This window comes from Myripristis murdjan, chromosome 20 (genome assembly GCF_902150065.1).
Source record: "Myripristis murdjan chromosome 20, fMyrMur1.1, whole genome shotgun sequence".
Taxonomy (NCBI): Eukaryota; Metazoa; Chordata; class Actinopteri; order Holocentriformes; family Holocentridae; genus Myripristis; species Myripristis murdjan.
This window is the reverse complement of record NC_043999.1, coordinates 28,095,584-28,112,441: the sequence shown is the minus strand read 5'-3', so window position 1 is coordinate 28,112,441 and position 16,858 is coordinate 28,095,584. Positions and strand designations below refer to the sequence as shown.

General features: G+C 40.9%; 1 protein-coding gene across 1 annotated transcript in view; it reads left to right on the top strand.

Moving 5' to 3' along the window:
- The window catches only part of plppr5b (phospholipid phosphatase related 5b), a 102,459-nt gene that overhangs the window by 71,385 nt on the left and 14,216 nt on the right, over positions 1-16,858 (top strand). Inside the window, exon 5 of the mRNA XM_030078761.1 lies at positions 11,866-12,000. Within this exon, the coding sequence (XP_029934621.1) occupies positions 11,866-12,000 (135 nt within the window). The remainder of the gene's footprint in view (positions 1-11,865; positions 12,001-16,858) is intronic.

The following is a 16,858-nucleotide window of genomic DNA, read 5'->3' as shown; positions in this document are numbered from 1 at the left end:
CAAGCATTTAAACACAAGAAATGTTATGCAGCATCACTAATCTGACCTTAAAAAAAAAAAAAAAAAAAAAAAAAATGTGTGTATATATATATATATATATGTATATGTGTATGTGTGTGTGTGTATATATATATATATATATAGATATAGATAGATAGATAGATAGATAGATTGATAGATATAGATATATACGTACATACATATATACATATATATGTATATGTGTGTATATATATATGTGTGTGTGTGTGTGTGTGTGTATCTGTAATTATAACAATCAAAATGATACATTTAAATACCAGATCAGTGATGCTGGATCGACCTCTGATTTGTTGTTTTTAAGTGCTTGTGAAAAAAAAAAAAACTCTCTGTGATATTCGGATCCTCGAGCTCAAAATCATTTCAAGTCAACTTGGGGGTCCAGAACATGAACAAGCTTGTGATAATTGTTCAGATCGAAACTTACATGCAATTGTTATTAATCCCAAAGGGGGACTAGAGGCCGTTGGCATCATATGTAATATATCTCTACAGTATGATAGGATCTCACTCAGTCTCTCCTCATTAACACATAACGAGCAGATTCACCTCTGGAGAGATTAAGCAGCAGGAGGAGGCTCATAATAACCACATGCCCTCAACTCCTTCCAATAATTACCTGCAATTCCACTTGAGCTGCACAAATGGACACAACGCACATAGGTACGTTCTGAGAGAAGCGCACTTGTGTTTGATTGAATGGAGTGCTGAGGGAGGAGGGTGTGCTTGATCTCCACGTAGTTCTTACACCTTTCTTGTTTTGTTCACACCAGCCATGCAGAGAGCTCATGGCACAGTGGGAGTTGGCAGATGTTGGGGTGATGATATTTCACTTGCATGTGCACATATGTAACACATATGCAACAGTCTAAACCAGGACGTCTGCCAGCCATATCTGTTGGGGAAAAAAACAGTTTAAGTTAAGGAATTTTAAAAGGACTATACCAGTGAATTTGCAGGTTTAGCATAATATCTACAAAGTGTATGTGCTTCAACTTTCTGTTAATCTTTTCCCGAAGCAAGTAGTGGTATTTTTTGAACTCCTGTATTGTTTTTCCTCCCTTTTATCCAGTCATTAGATTCATTCATTCCACTACATGAAAATTAACTTTCAGAGACTTCCAACTTTCTTCACACCAGTATTCAGTAGAGCTTGGATACGCTCTATTACAGTGGCAGAATTACATTGAATATATATTTATGATTCTTAATAATTTTCTTTTTTGCTTATTTTCTTGCAATGTTCTACTAATTTTTTGGTCATTTTTAAAATGTTTTTGTAATTTTCAAAACTAATTTCTTGCTATTTTTGGGGCATTTTCTTGTAAATTAGTTTATCACTTTTTCCCCCCATGTTTTTGAAAGAAATCAAGTGAATTTGCTCTGGGATAATTTTCATTATGGTACAAATATAAAATCACATACTGAACTGACAGATTTACATTTTGTCATTAGGGAAAAAAATGTGAAAGACAAAAGCTTGTGCTGTAAAATAGGATCTGCTCTGGAAGTCTTCCTTTCTTCTATTTTATTACATTACCTTCAGTTCCAGCTGGTCTTACTTTGCAAATCCGGTCTTTGGTTAACACAGTGCAAGGCTAATATAATGTATCAAACACACTCTTTCATTAACTACATTGAATAAAATAAAGTCAATTTAAAAGCTTTTTGTTTCTTTATTTTGTATTTTAAAATTGGTTTTAAATTCAATTCAGGCAGTTAAAATTTGTTTTTCTGAAATCTGCAAAAACCTTGTCTACAATACAGGCAAGAAATCCAAATGTCCCCAGAGTGTAGCATTTTGAAAGGAAAAATGCGTAGGAACACTCTATTTATAACACACATAGTCAACAGCAAATGCAGACAGTGCTTCACGGGTAGAGAAAGCAGCAACTTCTCCACACTGCCAGTAATTTGACACCAAGTGCCACGCACACACACACACACACACACACACACACACACACACACACACACACACACACACACACACACACACACACACACACACATACAAAATCCTATTTCATCAGAGGCAGATTCTCTGTGACTGACTCTTCATCTTACCTAAGCTCAGTTCAGTTCAGCTCCTCATCTCTTCATCTCATTCTCATCCCCAGGCTGTGTTCCAACATTTCTCCTCCATATCCACATATTCTCCATCCCTTCCGACTGTCCGTCCCACTGAGTGGAAGAGACTGCAGCCTGATCCCGGGGAATCCCGGCAAGATCAGTGTCAGTCTGTCTGTCTGTCAGTATGTGGTGCTGGGCAAATGCCATTCATTACTGGGAGAGGACAGATAAAGATAGAAGGACTGTCACTGATCAGAGAGTAGCTTAAACTACTTGGAAATAAAGCAGAGATAGAGTTGCATACACATCGAGAAACCCATACACAGACACATCGCCCTTAGTTCAGTGTCAAATGAGAAGAGACTGGTTGTGGATATCCTTTCTATCTGTCATGTTGTACAAAGTTTTCAATTTCAGTCAATTCCATTCTCTTTTAAATTAAAAGAGAATCGAACCGATGTATATGGGGGAAAAGTTAGAACAATTCCAAGGGCCCTTGCCAGACAGGGGCCCCCAAAAATAGGTAAAAACTAATATAAAATTATTAAATCATCATCGAGTATATATATATATATATATACATATATATATATATATATATATATATATATATATATATATATATATATATATATATATATTATTTATTTATTTATTTTTTTTTTTCCATGGGGCCCCAAATTCCTGGTGGTGCCCCTGCTTTTAATTGCTGTTTGTCTTCTGAACAGAGACAGGCCAAGATTCTTGTCTCTACAATCTCATTTGCACCTGATTTTAAAATGTGATCTGCATGTGGATAGTGAACAATCTTTGTGATTAGATTTAATCTTTGGCAAAGTGTGGAATTACGTGTCCTTTCCTGTGGGCATGTTGACGTTTGCTGGTGGTTTTGTTTCTATACATAGTTGTGTTTATGCTTCTGGTGATGATGTCTCTACTTGTAGTGATGACATTTCTGCTTTGTTGGTGACGTCTCCACCTGTGGTAAAGATGTTTGTGCCTGTGGCGATTATATTTCAATCTTGTGGTGATGACATCTGTACCTTTAGTAATGACATTTGTATGTGTAGCTATGTTTCTACCTGTGATGATGACATTTTTGCTTTGTTGATGAAGTCTCTTCTCGTGGTAATGACATTTGTACCTGTGGTGATGATGTTTCTACTTGTGATGATGACATTTCTGGAGCTCTTTGTAAAGACACTGAGCAAAAGTGTTCATTGTCAAATCCACATGAATAGGGATGTTAATGGCAAGTGTTGTCAGGATGGAATGGTAAGTTACTTATAGGTAGTGTCACAAACCCCTTATTCTGTTCAGAGGTAGTTGTTCTACCTTGACGTAGTTGGCCACCCATGTCCCCCTTGTTGTCCTCAATTGAGTGTTCCTAATCCTTTAGATGCAGGTAGACTGTTGACTCTTGCATTATTGAAATTTTCACCCATGGAGATGATTATTCCACGCATTTTTACCATGTAGGCTCATACTTTTGTGCAAACATAACACTTTAAACTCTTTAAACATAAACAAAACACTTTATGGATTGCAGTTCCACAGGCTGACACTGGCAGATGCCATCATGTCTACTAAAGGTCCCAAAGGCTGAATTGTATTTAAATGTCATCTGCCTGTTAAATGGCTTTTTATTTTTAGTTTTTGCGTGGAAGGAGGACTTCCACGCAAAAACAAATGATGGCTTCACAGTTTGTGGAACTTTTGGATACTCCCTCTTAACACAAGGCAATACTTGATTCTCAAAGCTCTTTGTCAAATACTTGAGGAGTGGGGGAACCTCAACAAAGTTTTGATTCACAAGAAACAAATTACTCATTAATTGACATGGATTTTTGTGGAGACGACGATCCGGAGAAGACCCAAACTGTTAAGAACTTCTCTGTACCCACCAACAGAAAGTCTCTGGAGAGGTTTCTTGGCATGGCTGGCTAGTATCAGGTTTGTGCTGAATTTCTCACAAACAGTGGAGCCCCTAAACACTCTGAAAAGAAAGGGAGTTAAATTCTGCTGGTCGCCTGAATGCCAGGCTGCCTTTGACACCCTTAAGGAACACCTGATAAATCCTCCGATATCCCATCTTTAATCTCCCGTTTCTGGCCTACACTGATGCCAGTGAGACAGGCCTTGGTGCTATTTCAGCAAAATGAACTGGGCGCTTAGGAAATCCTAGCTTACAGCAGCCACAGTCTCAACCCAACCAAGTGAAACTACTCTGCAACCGAACTTGAATGTCTTGTTGTGGTTTGGACTGTGGAAAAGTGGCGAGTGTACTTGGAGGGACGCCTTTTAACAGTTGTCACTGACCACTCTTCCCTTCTTTGGGTCATTACCCTGATAGCATTGACTTTTGGGCCACATGTGGCGTCTAGCTGGCACCTCTGGCTGAGATGTGGCAAGGCAAAACACATGAGGGCCACATCATAACCACGTTGGTTTGGCCATACCTTCAAAATTGGAGGGAATTTCTCCTCTGGGACAGTTCTGTAATTGAAGCACTTGGCGCAGATAATAAATTTTACTTTTGGGCTACATGTCATTTGTAACTGGCAAATGTGATATGGCAAAACACATGAGGGCCACATCATAACCACGTTGGTTTGGCCGTACCTTCAAAATTGGAGGGAATTTCTCCTCTGGGACAGTTCTGTAATTGAAGCACTTGGCCTCATGTGATTTGTAACTGGCAAATGTGATACGGCAAAACACATGAGGGCCACATGCTAACCACTTCAGTTTGGCCATACATTCAAAAAGTGACTGCCACCCCAATAGCAAATTTCCTTTGGCTTGGATGTGGCCCAAATAAACAGCAAAGATGTGGCCCATTTACGGAAGTGAATGACGGCCCATATCTGGCCCAAGTATATGCAAGCTGTTTGAACCATAACACAGCCAGACCTCTACTGCAGCTGTACCAACTGCACAGAAGATCATATGGCTCATGGCTGGGCCTCATACAGCATGCCTGTATGGCTGAGTTCTGGTAAAGCCTCATGGCTCTTATGTGGCCCACATGTGGCTGCCAGACCAAAATCCAGATTTTACTCAGAAGCTGAACTAATTTACACCAAACCTTTTACCTGGCCCACTTTCGGAAGTGAATGATGGGCCACACCAGTTCACCTGCAGCTCCTCCTCCTCCCCAAACTGTCCCTCGATGAATTTTGCCTTTTCATCTGAACCTTTCTCGAGATTGCGTTCATGAGATGTGACATCCTCTGACTAGACTTGGGGCTTTCCAGTGGGAGAGCTACAGTGGTTTGACTGAGCACATGGAAGGACAAAAATGGACAAAACATACATAAATGTAGGTATCAGATATAAAATATAAGAATAAATTGTTTGTTCTTAGTTGTTAATTGTTGAATAATTATCTTGTCTGTAGGAAAATACAGTTCATATCATGTTGTGACAGATTGATCATATGGCGTGACAAGCAATACTTGCCACCAATATATTATAACAAATATGGAGCTATGTCACAAGTTAAACCCTGGGAACAAAGTGTCATGAGCTGGATACAAAACTGCCAGCATACTCCAGCTGTGCTCTCATCCCTTTTGGTGAAATGCATATGCATGGAGGACTCTGATGTACAAATATATCTTTGGGGATTATGTAAAGTAATACATATCCAATAATTACACTGCATGTAATATGGCCATCTGGCATGTAGAACGCCTAAGAAGGCCAAGTCACGGCTTATCAACAACTCATCCCATGCATGATCTGTATACAGTTAGGTCCATAAGTGTTTGGACAGTGACACAATATTCATAATTTAGCCCTTGCATACCAGCAACAGTGGATTTTAAATGGAGTAATCAAGACGTGATTGAAGTGCAGACTTTCAGCTTTAATTTAAGGGGTTGAGTCACTGAAAATGGGGTGACAATGTATAAAACTTGCTATAATTCCTAAACAGTTATTGCAATATTTTTGTTCAACAACAACATTAGGGCTAAATTATGAATATTGTGTCACTGTCCAAATTCTTATGGACCTTACTGTATGGCCTCTAAGTCCTTGAATAATGGTTAGTTGAAAATGTATTTTTGCCTGTAACAAGGAATAAGACAAGATGAAAGGCAGCTCCATCAGCTTTGAGACAGTTATTATTACTCTTTCATCTCCTACATAGAGAAGGCAGAAAGATCAAGAAGAATTACAAAAATTGGATGCACACCATACAGCAGGTTCGTATAGTTTAGTTGAATAATACACTGCAGAACCACAGAGTTTGGATTTACACCTAATTGCTGTCATTCTGTATTCCCTGTATGATTGCACATGCTTTTCATGTAGGCCATGAGCTTTCATGGTGTACTGTATACACAGGCTTGATTTCTCCATACAGCAGTGCTGAATGGCATTATTTAAAGCACACACATGCACATGTACTCTTGCTAGTCATTGTATGGTGAAAAAGATGACTGGACTTCAGATGCGACATGTTTTCCAGCAACACTTGAAAGAAAAGAGCGTGAGAAGATTGAGCTGTCAGAGGGTCTCTCTCGTTTCTAATCTCCCCCCCATTCTTCCCCTGTCTTTTGATGCAGAGAGGCCAGTATGTTCTTCACAGTGGCTGCAGGGCTTGGAGACAGTGGAACTGCGATAAGGCTTCGTTCAGCCTCTTTACAGAGAGCTCCATTATCGTTTGTCCTGGTTAAAAACACTACATGGCCATTAGTGGGATGGAGTGAGAAAGATTCGAAAGACTTAAAGAAAACACTCCTCTTATTTTAGAGGAATTGTGTGCCTAGTCTGTATCATCCCAAACGCTTTTCCTACCAACTTTAAAGGAACAGTTCACCTATTTTGAACATTTTGCTTTTTCACTTTACCCCAGGACAGTAGGACAGTAGTGGTGTTCTCTTCCTCTCATTGTTACTGAGTGCTGGATACTGGCTGGATGCTCCAAATGCTAACTGTTAGCCTCCTGCCATTGAGGTGGACTTCTCCCCAGCTAACATTCTGAAAAATAACCAGCTTAGTCCACTCAAAGAAAGTTTAACATCATGTAGAAGTGTCATTTTCTGAAACTAAAATGCACCAAAGACTACTGAGTGCACACAGACTATAGTTTTAGTCAAATTACCGTTTATAACTGTATTTTTTAAATATTAAATAATAAATTATTAAAATCTTGTAATAAATAAAAAAGCCCATGAAAAAGCATTTAGACCAGGGGATTCCATAACTCGCTACTGAAACACAAAAATAATAATGCAAATTAACATATTCCCACAGACTGATCAGAATGTCTCATTAAAATCAATTCAGGTTTAGTGCTTCCCATGGACAGTGTGCAGTACTGATCACTTCCAAAATAAGTGTGTAATGCTTCAGTCCAGTAAGTCTTTAACCTTGCACTAAGTTTAAGGCTATTTTGAACAAGATTTTAAGTAAAGTCAATCTGCATGACTGATATATCCCTCACATACCATTTATCACACTGTTGCAAAATTTGTCCAAAAAAAAAAAGGTGCTATTGTAGAATTATTATTATTATTATTTTGTGATATGTTGACCAAACAAGAGTTACATAGGCCAATGTAACAATTGTTTTGAAATCATTATGGAGCATAAAGGCCCTATAATTAACATCAACTGCACAAAATAATTATATAGTAGTTTTCATGGCTGGGGTGCCAGGAGCCAAGGACGGGGCGGTGCTCTGGCCAGAGTGCTTGCGGCAAGGCGGAACCTCCCTGGATGGCGGCAGTGTGGGCAGCACCACACTGCAGGCCCACTATAAAGTCCTGCACTGCAGACTCTGGGAAGTTGGGCAGCGGCAGCGTCCACTCGGGGAACTTGGACAGGGACTGGGACCTAGGCAGCCAGTCTGGCTCGGGGAACTGGGACAGGGACTGGGACCGGGTCAGCAAGTCGAACTCTGGCAAGCTGTGTTGGTGGCTAGCATGCATGTTGCTAGCATGTTGTTGGCTAGCAAGCTGGCGCCTAGCCAGTCGGTGGCTACGAGGACCTCGCAGGGCCAGTCGGGTTCCAAGAAATGGATTCTGGGACAGAACAGCAGACCACAAACTCAAGACCACAAACGCAGACCAAAAAACAATTACTTCAGCCAGTTCCATTTCTCGTCTGTTCATTCTTTCAGCAGTTCTATGTCGGCTGGGTTCAGGCTGGCCAGTTCGTTTGTCAAAAGGGAGAAAATATTGCTCCGCTGGGTCCTATAGTGGTCGGTTCATTCTGTCATGGCTGGTGGTAGGTTTGGACCCAAATGCAGGAGCCAGGAGGCACGGAGCTCAGCAACAAAAATATATTTAATTAACTCACTGGAAACACAGGGAACACAAGGCAGGAATGACAAAACAAAACACAACACAAGGAACAGTACTCAAAGCACAAGAACTAATGAGCAAACAAGACCCACCTGGGGAAGGGGCTGGGGCACAAGACAGGAGAACACAGGATAGGCTGAGGGAAACACTGGGAGGGATCAGAACAACCAGGGATAATAGACAGACTCAGGACAGGTGTGGCACTGGGAGGAGCAAACAAGACACAGGTGAAATCACTGAAAGGAACTAGGCAAAATAAACACACATGAAACAGATATGAGACCAAACAAAACACAAGAAACACAAAACCATGACAGTAGTAGATGTATTAGGCACACAAAAACATGTTGAAATTCTATATTTTAAAATTTAAAATGCTCAATTCAGGAAAAAACTCACGAGAAAGTCTCTGAAGAAACTAATTTGAGTTTGATCAAAATGTCCCATTAGAATTAATTCAGGTAAACTGCTCCCCGTTGGCAACCAGTGCCATATTAATTGATTCGATTCAAAATGTCACTCATCATATCAGAAGTAAATAACACTGACTGAACAGTATTTTATTTTCTTGCCTCTAGCGGAAGGATATGCCTTTCTCCTGTTATTTTTAAATTATTGCTGTGTGCCACCACCTCACCCTACCTCATAGCATAACCCTGATGCCTCACAACAAAAAGCCCTCATTATCGCTGAGCAAATAGTATGAAAGAACAGACTGGCCCACTCCAGGCTTTGTACAGATCTTTTTTTCTGTGTACCAATTATTCCAGAACTGCCGGCAAATATATCTGAAGCAATAAAGTGCAGTATTAGAGCTTTTTAAATACAGAGGTGAAGTCTCTCCCCTTCCATTGTTCCTCATGGGACCTTATTTTGGAAAAAAAAAAAAAAAAAAGAAAAGAAAAGAAAAAAAAAGAAAACATGTATGGTAGTCAACTGCAAGAGACAAATAATGTTTGATTCCAGCTGAATTGTGCTATGAACTCCACCTCTGATGTTCCAGTGGAAAGGGAGGAACTTCGCCTCTCTGTGATCTTAAGATAGATTGCAGTGCATAACAGGATGGTTTAGACTTTATTATATTTATAAAATAAATATCTATCTATCTAATAAGATATCTAGTCTCATATCACAATACAACTATAAAATTATGCCCAGCCCTATTAGATTAATGAGCTTTGCAATGCCAGTACAAATACTGCAATTTGTAAACCTGATTAGTCAATATCTTGCGCTGATACTATTTAAATTCCATCATTTATTAGAAACAATCAGCATTTGCCCTAAGAATTTCATTGTTGTTAGCTAGAAGCAGGGCCAGCTCTTGGCATAGGCAGTATAGGCTGGAGGGGCGCCATGCACCAGTCATCCTCAGGAAAAAAAATAATAAAATAAAAAAAAATAATAAAATAATAATAATAATAATTTCCGATGCCCATTGATGCCTTCCCTTTGTGTTCTGTCTTGAAAATAACAAATAAAATAACCAAATAAAGAAAGAAATAAGCAAAGACATGTTTGTCACTTGCGGTGCCGAGTCACATGGCGTGTTGGGGGCGGGGGGGCACATCTCGGAGTCAGAGGAGTCATGGGGCTTTCACATAGCACACGCACGGTGCAGACCTTGGCCGGCGCAGCCATTCATTGTCTATGTGATTGCGGGGCGCAAGGGCGCACTGGTCTGCGCCGAGCAGAGCGCAGCGGCACCCGAGTTGAAAATTTTTAACTTGGGCGCAGCACCCTGTGACAACACCTCAGTGCGTCCAATAGGAGAGAATAGTGGAATTAAAGGTTACTATATATATAGTAACCTTTTAATTCACTGTTATATAGTAACCTTTTAATTCAAGGTTACTATATATATAGTAACCTTTTAATTCACTGTTATATAGTAGCCTTTTAATTCACTGTTATATAGTAGCCTTTTAATTCACTGTTATATAGTAACCTTTTAATTCAAAGTTACTATATATATAGTAACCTTTTAATTCAGTGTTATATAGTAACCGTTTAATTCAAGGTTACTATATATATAGTAACCTTTTAATTCACTATTTAAATATCTGTTCTGGCATTTATTCCAATTAGCGCATATCAAATCAGATAATGTGTGATATGCATGTGTAAACAGAATAATTCAAAGAACTTGTAGTTGACTTTTTTTCTTGTCTTTGTGTGTGTAATCAACTTGTGAATTTTTATAGTGATATCTGAAAGTAAAATGTGGAACCCCTTTCCCCTGTGTGTTAAAAACAGTGTTTTTTGGTATTATATGGTCATAAATGAATAAATAAATAATGAATAAATGGTGATTTTCAAAACTTTCCACCAATGGGATTCCTTGGGACTTTTTCCCCCCTCACTCAGGACAAACTGAGGATACAAAATCAGCTGAGTTTGCTTCTCTTATAATTTTTCTTAGGTTGACCCCAATATTGGCCTAAAATGACTGGACTATAATGCTATCGGTTTTGTGGCATGCAGTTTATTTCTATTAACAGTTTAGTACTTCCAGTCTTCCAGTGACTTGTTGATTGTGTTGCTTGCAGTCTGGACGCATGATTACATATGTCCACACACACACACACACACTTTGGAAGAGACACAATTTGTCTGGCTCTCAGTTTGTCTTGCTCTCTGCTCTGTTAAGTGTAAGCTGAAATTGATTATTCTAGTCTGAACCTCAAAGCCAAGTTTTGCTCCTTATTAGAGTAGCTCATGCAACACCAGCATCCATCATAGCTCATCCCCTCAGGAAAAAATCAACATGAGTACACACACACACACACACACACACACACACACACACATACACTCTCTCCCTCTCTCTCTCTCTCTCTCTCTCCCCCTCTCTCTGTCTCTCTCTCTCTCTCTCATACACATTTATACTACATGCAGGCCTGTGCTCATACACCCACACAGTCACACACACATACATACAGACACAAAAGCAGACATGTGACCTATATACTTGCGTTACAGCAACTTTCCCAAGCCATGCATTAATGCATCAGGCCTCGAAATTCAGTGAACTCTCTCTTCAGCACACACACACACACACACACACACACACACACACACACACACACACACACACACACACACACACACACACACACACACAAAGACACCTCTGCCTGTAAGAAGCAGCCCCTGCTGGGTTCTATTAGTAGACTTTAGAGTGTGTGTGTGTGTGTGTGTGTGTGTATGTGTGTGTGTATTGGATTCACACTGAGCTACTAACGTCTGCATTAGCATGTGTGAGTATATGTTTCTGTCTATATCTCCATCTGCTCTTTTCGTCTATTTGTGTTTGTGTACGTGTGTGTGCATGCACTCGGCTGCAGGTACATTTTCATTCATTTGTACATCATTTTTTCTCCCTCTCTGCCTCCTGCTGTGTGTGTGTGTGTGTGTGTGTGTGTGTGTCTTCTAGGTGGTGTGTGTGGTACATAACTTCAAAGGCAAGTTACTGCTGAGCGAAGAGTTGCCAGCAGAGCAGCTGCCCAACACTGCCGTGATGAACATGGGCCGAGTGGAGAGTCCTCTGGAGAAATACATCGCCTCACAGGTCAGTACAACAGAACCAAAGCCACCTCAGCTCAGGTTACACACCTTTTCTTTCTTTAGGCTGGTATGCCTTTACATGGTCAGTTCCTTGCATATATTGGGGCTAGATCAATATAATGTTTTTGAAATGAAGACACCAATACTTTGTGCAAATATTAAAGGACCATATCAGTGATTTTGTATGTTTAGCATCATGTCAAAATGTATAAGTTTGTGTAAATCTTTTCCCAAACAGTTGTATTTTAGAACTCCATAGTCATTTGACATCTTTTATCTAGTTCTCTACATCTCTCTAAAAGTGGTTTGCCCACTAACTTTACTTGAATCATTTTAGCTGGCCTCTGAGCCTTAAGAAATACCTGGTTTGCCAGCTGCTATGTCCATTTCTTTGGCTGATCTGTTATCTTTGTTAAAGCACAAACAACACAAGTGTTAAGAGGAGGAGAATCACTATAACTCTGCTCATGTTTGACGTTTTAGCATGGGTGGCTAATCACACTTAGCCATAAGCAATTTATTTTTGATGCCAGTCGTGTTCAGGCAATAAAAAATATATGCAAAATGTTTTATTTTTTTTGTATAAACGTCTATATGTGAAATGATTTAGGAATTATTAGGAAATAGGAAATCCCCACTTCATTTCTCCTGTAGATGATCAATTTTTTTTGACTCCATAGTCAGAGAAATGCTAGCAAAAACATCACAAACAAATGACAACATGACGTCGGAGGCCTGTATATCAACACACCGATATATTGGTCTAACCCTGGTATATGTAAGATAAGCGTGATAGGCTGCACCCACTGTCAAGCCTGTGGGAAAAGTGAATCTCTCTTTCTGTTGCTCATCACCAACCTTTCCACAAAGTCTTGAGGTGTGAATCCACTGGGACATTATGCATTTTGTTGTGATAGGCCATGCCCTCTGCTGTGAGCACTAATGTCAAACTGATGTAGTTACATGAGGATATGTGAGTTTAAGGTTTTTCATTGAAAAGAAGATATGAATTGATATATTCTTCAATATGCAATTACTTTTTGTTTCTTTTGTTGTTTTTTTTTTTTATGTCAGCTTGCAGTTAGAAGAGCAAATGGAAAGGTTTGGACTGCATGTAGGTTGAATCACTGTTGTGTTATAACAGGCAGTGATAAGGTAGCAAAACTGACATTCATATGAATATGATGCAAATTGTTGTTTTGAATCCACTGTTGGACTTCACTGCTGCTGCCCTCCACTTTTGGTAAATGTTCTCGTCTGTTCATCAAACACACGCATGCACACTTACACATGCTGCTGCTGAAGGAGACGGATGATGAGGATGAAGAGTCTTGCTACATTAAAGAGCGGCTCCTGGCCTTCTTGCAGTGGCTGCGGCGGGGGCTCAGCTGGTTCCAGGGCCTGAGGAGAAAAAGGCAACAGACACATGAACTGATGTGAAGCCTCAGTCCTGCCAAATCTCTGGAACCATGTCTGTCTTAACCCTCCATCTGATCTGACCTTTTCTCTCACATCAGATATCAGTATGGTCCAACTCTGACATGCTGGATATAATGAAGTTTGATTGATTACGCATTTATTAGTATTTTACTGGTTGTTTATTTGCAGCCCTTGAAGCAAAACTGAACTTTGGTAGTGATGGGTTGTGTAATTACCTGGGTGTGATGTGACTGCACATGGTGGTGAAATATCCTCATTAGTTGCTCTGTGCTCTCTAGGGCTGCTTATTCACAATACTGTATTTCTATTGCTCCACTCACTTCCATAGTATAGCAAACGAGGTCCCAAAATAACACTTTGAGCCAAAAAAAAAAAAAAAAAAAAAAAAAAAATGAATGCAATTGCAAAGCGGATTATGACAATATAAAAAAAAAAACAAGTGCCATTTCCATTTTTGAGGAAATTAAACAGCTCTTTTCTTGCTATTTTCCTGATTGAATTGGAAATCAGATCCAGCAGGTAGCGACTGCAGGTAACTTTGACATAGTAGCCTTGCAGCAGGAAGACACAATATGATAGTGAGGTCAAGGTAAAGGGGGAATTTGTTGAGTAGTAGCTTCCAAACGAGTGCAGAGCTTATAAAAGACTAACAACTAAAATAAACCTTAAGATAAAATCAGATACAATAAGACAAATTAAAATAACATTTAGTAAAAATAATATTAGATAACAGTTGGTATATGAATAGATAAAACAGATAAAGAAAATGTCTAAGAGACACAAGACACAAAAATAACCTGTTGTACATTCCAATAGCAGCTGGGATAAAGGAGCGGTTAAAACGTGTTGTCCTAATCTTGTAGCAAACTCCTGCCTCCTGTCTTCACATGACATACATCCATACTAATTTATTTTTAGGCAAATGAATAAAGAGGAGCTGTTCTCCCTCATACTAACCGCATCAGGTTAAGGTTAGGGTCAGGTGATGTTAAGAATGTGTTATTTTAATCTTATTCCAAAATGGCTAAGGGGTTAAATTGGTCTCAGTCTATTTTAAGATAGATTAAAGGTGTGACTTTGGTTAAGGTTTGGGTCAGAGTCTAAATCTGAGAAGATAAAGATTAGAGTTTGGGTTGGTTTAGGTCTGGTTCAGGACAAAATGGCAGCTTGTGCAAAACTTAACTGACAAATATGACAGTGAAAATCAAACAACGGTGGTTTTTAAATCACCTCTGCATATATATTTTTATCTTTTAGTCCGCAAAAGCTAGTTTTGGTTGTTTGGTTTTAAGTTGTTCCTATTTTATATATTACCTTTTGAGCAAGGACCATTTCATCAGTCGTGTCATGTCCCTGAAAATGATCTAACTAAACATTGTGTGTGGCACACACTGGACTTGGTAACCTGGTAACTAAGCTTGTTCAACTCGGGACCAAAGCAGTATCCCTATTGGAAAAAGCTGCTTGTTGAAGTCAGTGGTTATGGTTAGCATTACATTAAGGTTAGGGTTAGCATAGGTGTTAGGGTTAGGGTTAGGTATGTAGTCTGTAGGATGTATGTAGGAGTATGTTTGCCACTCAGGCATCCACTCACCCCCATACTGACATCGAAAGCTACGCTTCCTCAGTAATGGATTATATCTCCACCACCATAGACAGTGTCACCACCCAGAAAAAGATCACCATGTACCCCTATCAGAAGCCCTGGATGAACAGGGATGTTCGTCTACTGCTGAAGGCCCGCAACACCGCCTTCAGATCAGGAGACGCACAAGCCTACAGTACAGCCAGGGCTGACCTGAAAAGGGGCATCAAGAAGGCCAAGCACTGCTACAAGCTGAAGGTTGAGGAGCACTTCTCCGACCCCAACCCCTGACGCATGTGGCAGGGCATCCGTGTCATCAGTGACTACAAGCCCACCAACCCCTCCCCCCCTTCCTCTGACACATCCTTCCTCAACGAGCTTAACAACTTTTATGCTCGGTTTGAGAAGGATAACCATGCACCTCCAATAAAAGCAGAGCTGACTGCTGACCACCAACCACTGTCATTCTCCCCCACTGATATTGAAGCAGTGCTGAGCCGGATCAACGCACACAAAGCTGCAGGCCCTGATGGCATCCCTGGACGTGTGCTCAGAGCATGTGCTGGGGAGCTGGCGGGGGTCCTGACGGACTTATTAAACCTGTCCCTAGCCCGTGCTGTTGTTCCAACCTGCTTCAAATCCACCACCATCGTGCCGGTACCAAAACACTCCACCCCAGCATGTCTCAATGACTACCGCCCAGTGGAACTCACCCCCACCATCTCTAAGTGCCTGGAGCAGCTGGTTCTGGCACATCTCAAATCCTGCCTGCCACCCACCCTGGATCCCCACCAGTTTGTCTACCGCAAGAACAGGAGTACAGAGGAAGCAGTCTCCACAGCGCTGCACTCTGTCCTCTCACACCTGGACAATAATAACACATATGCCAGAATGCTGTTCATAGACTTCAGTTCAGCATTCAACACTGTCATCCCGTCAAAGTTGATAACCAAACTGGCAGATCTGGGCATCAAAGCACCCATCTGCAACTGGTTACTGGACTTTTTGACCAACAGGCCGCAACACGTCAGGTTAGACCACCACTGTTCCTCCACTCTCATCATGAACACTGGCGTACCACAAGGCTGCGTGTTGAGTCCGTTCCTCTACTCCCTCTTCACCCACGACTGCAAACCTGTACATGGCTCCAACGCCATCTTCAAGTTTGCGGATGACACCACCGTGATTGGCCTCATCAAGGACAACGATGAGTCGGCCTACAGGGAGGAGGTGGATCGCCTGGCTGCATGGTGCGAGGACAACAACCTGACACTCAACACCTCAAAAACCAAGGAGCTCATAGTGGATTTCAGGAAGAATGCTGTCACTCATCCACCCATCCACATCAACGGTGTGACAGTGGAGCCTGTGACCAGCTTCAAATTCCTGGGGATCCACATCTCACAGGATCTCTCTTGGACGACTAACTGCTCCAGCCTGGTCAAGAAGGCTCACCAGCGCCTCTTCTTCTTGAGGACTCTGAAGAAAAACCACCTCTCTTCAGACATCCTGGTGAACTTCTACCGTTGTACCATCGAGAGCATCCTTACCAACTGTATCACAGTCTGGTATGGGAACTGCTCTGTCTCTGACCGGAAGGCGTTGCAGAGGGTGGTGAAAACCGCCCAGCGCATCGCCGGAGCTTCACTTCCTGCCATTGACAGCATCTACAGGAAGCGTTGTCTCAGGAGAGCAGCTAACATCACTAAGGACTCCTACCACCCAGCACACAGTCTGTTTGCCCTCCTGCCCTCTGGGAGGCGCTACAGGAGTCTCCGGACAAGAACCACCAGGTTCAGGAACAGCTTCTTCCCCACAGCTGTCTCCTTGCTGAACT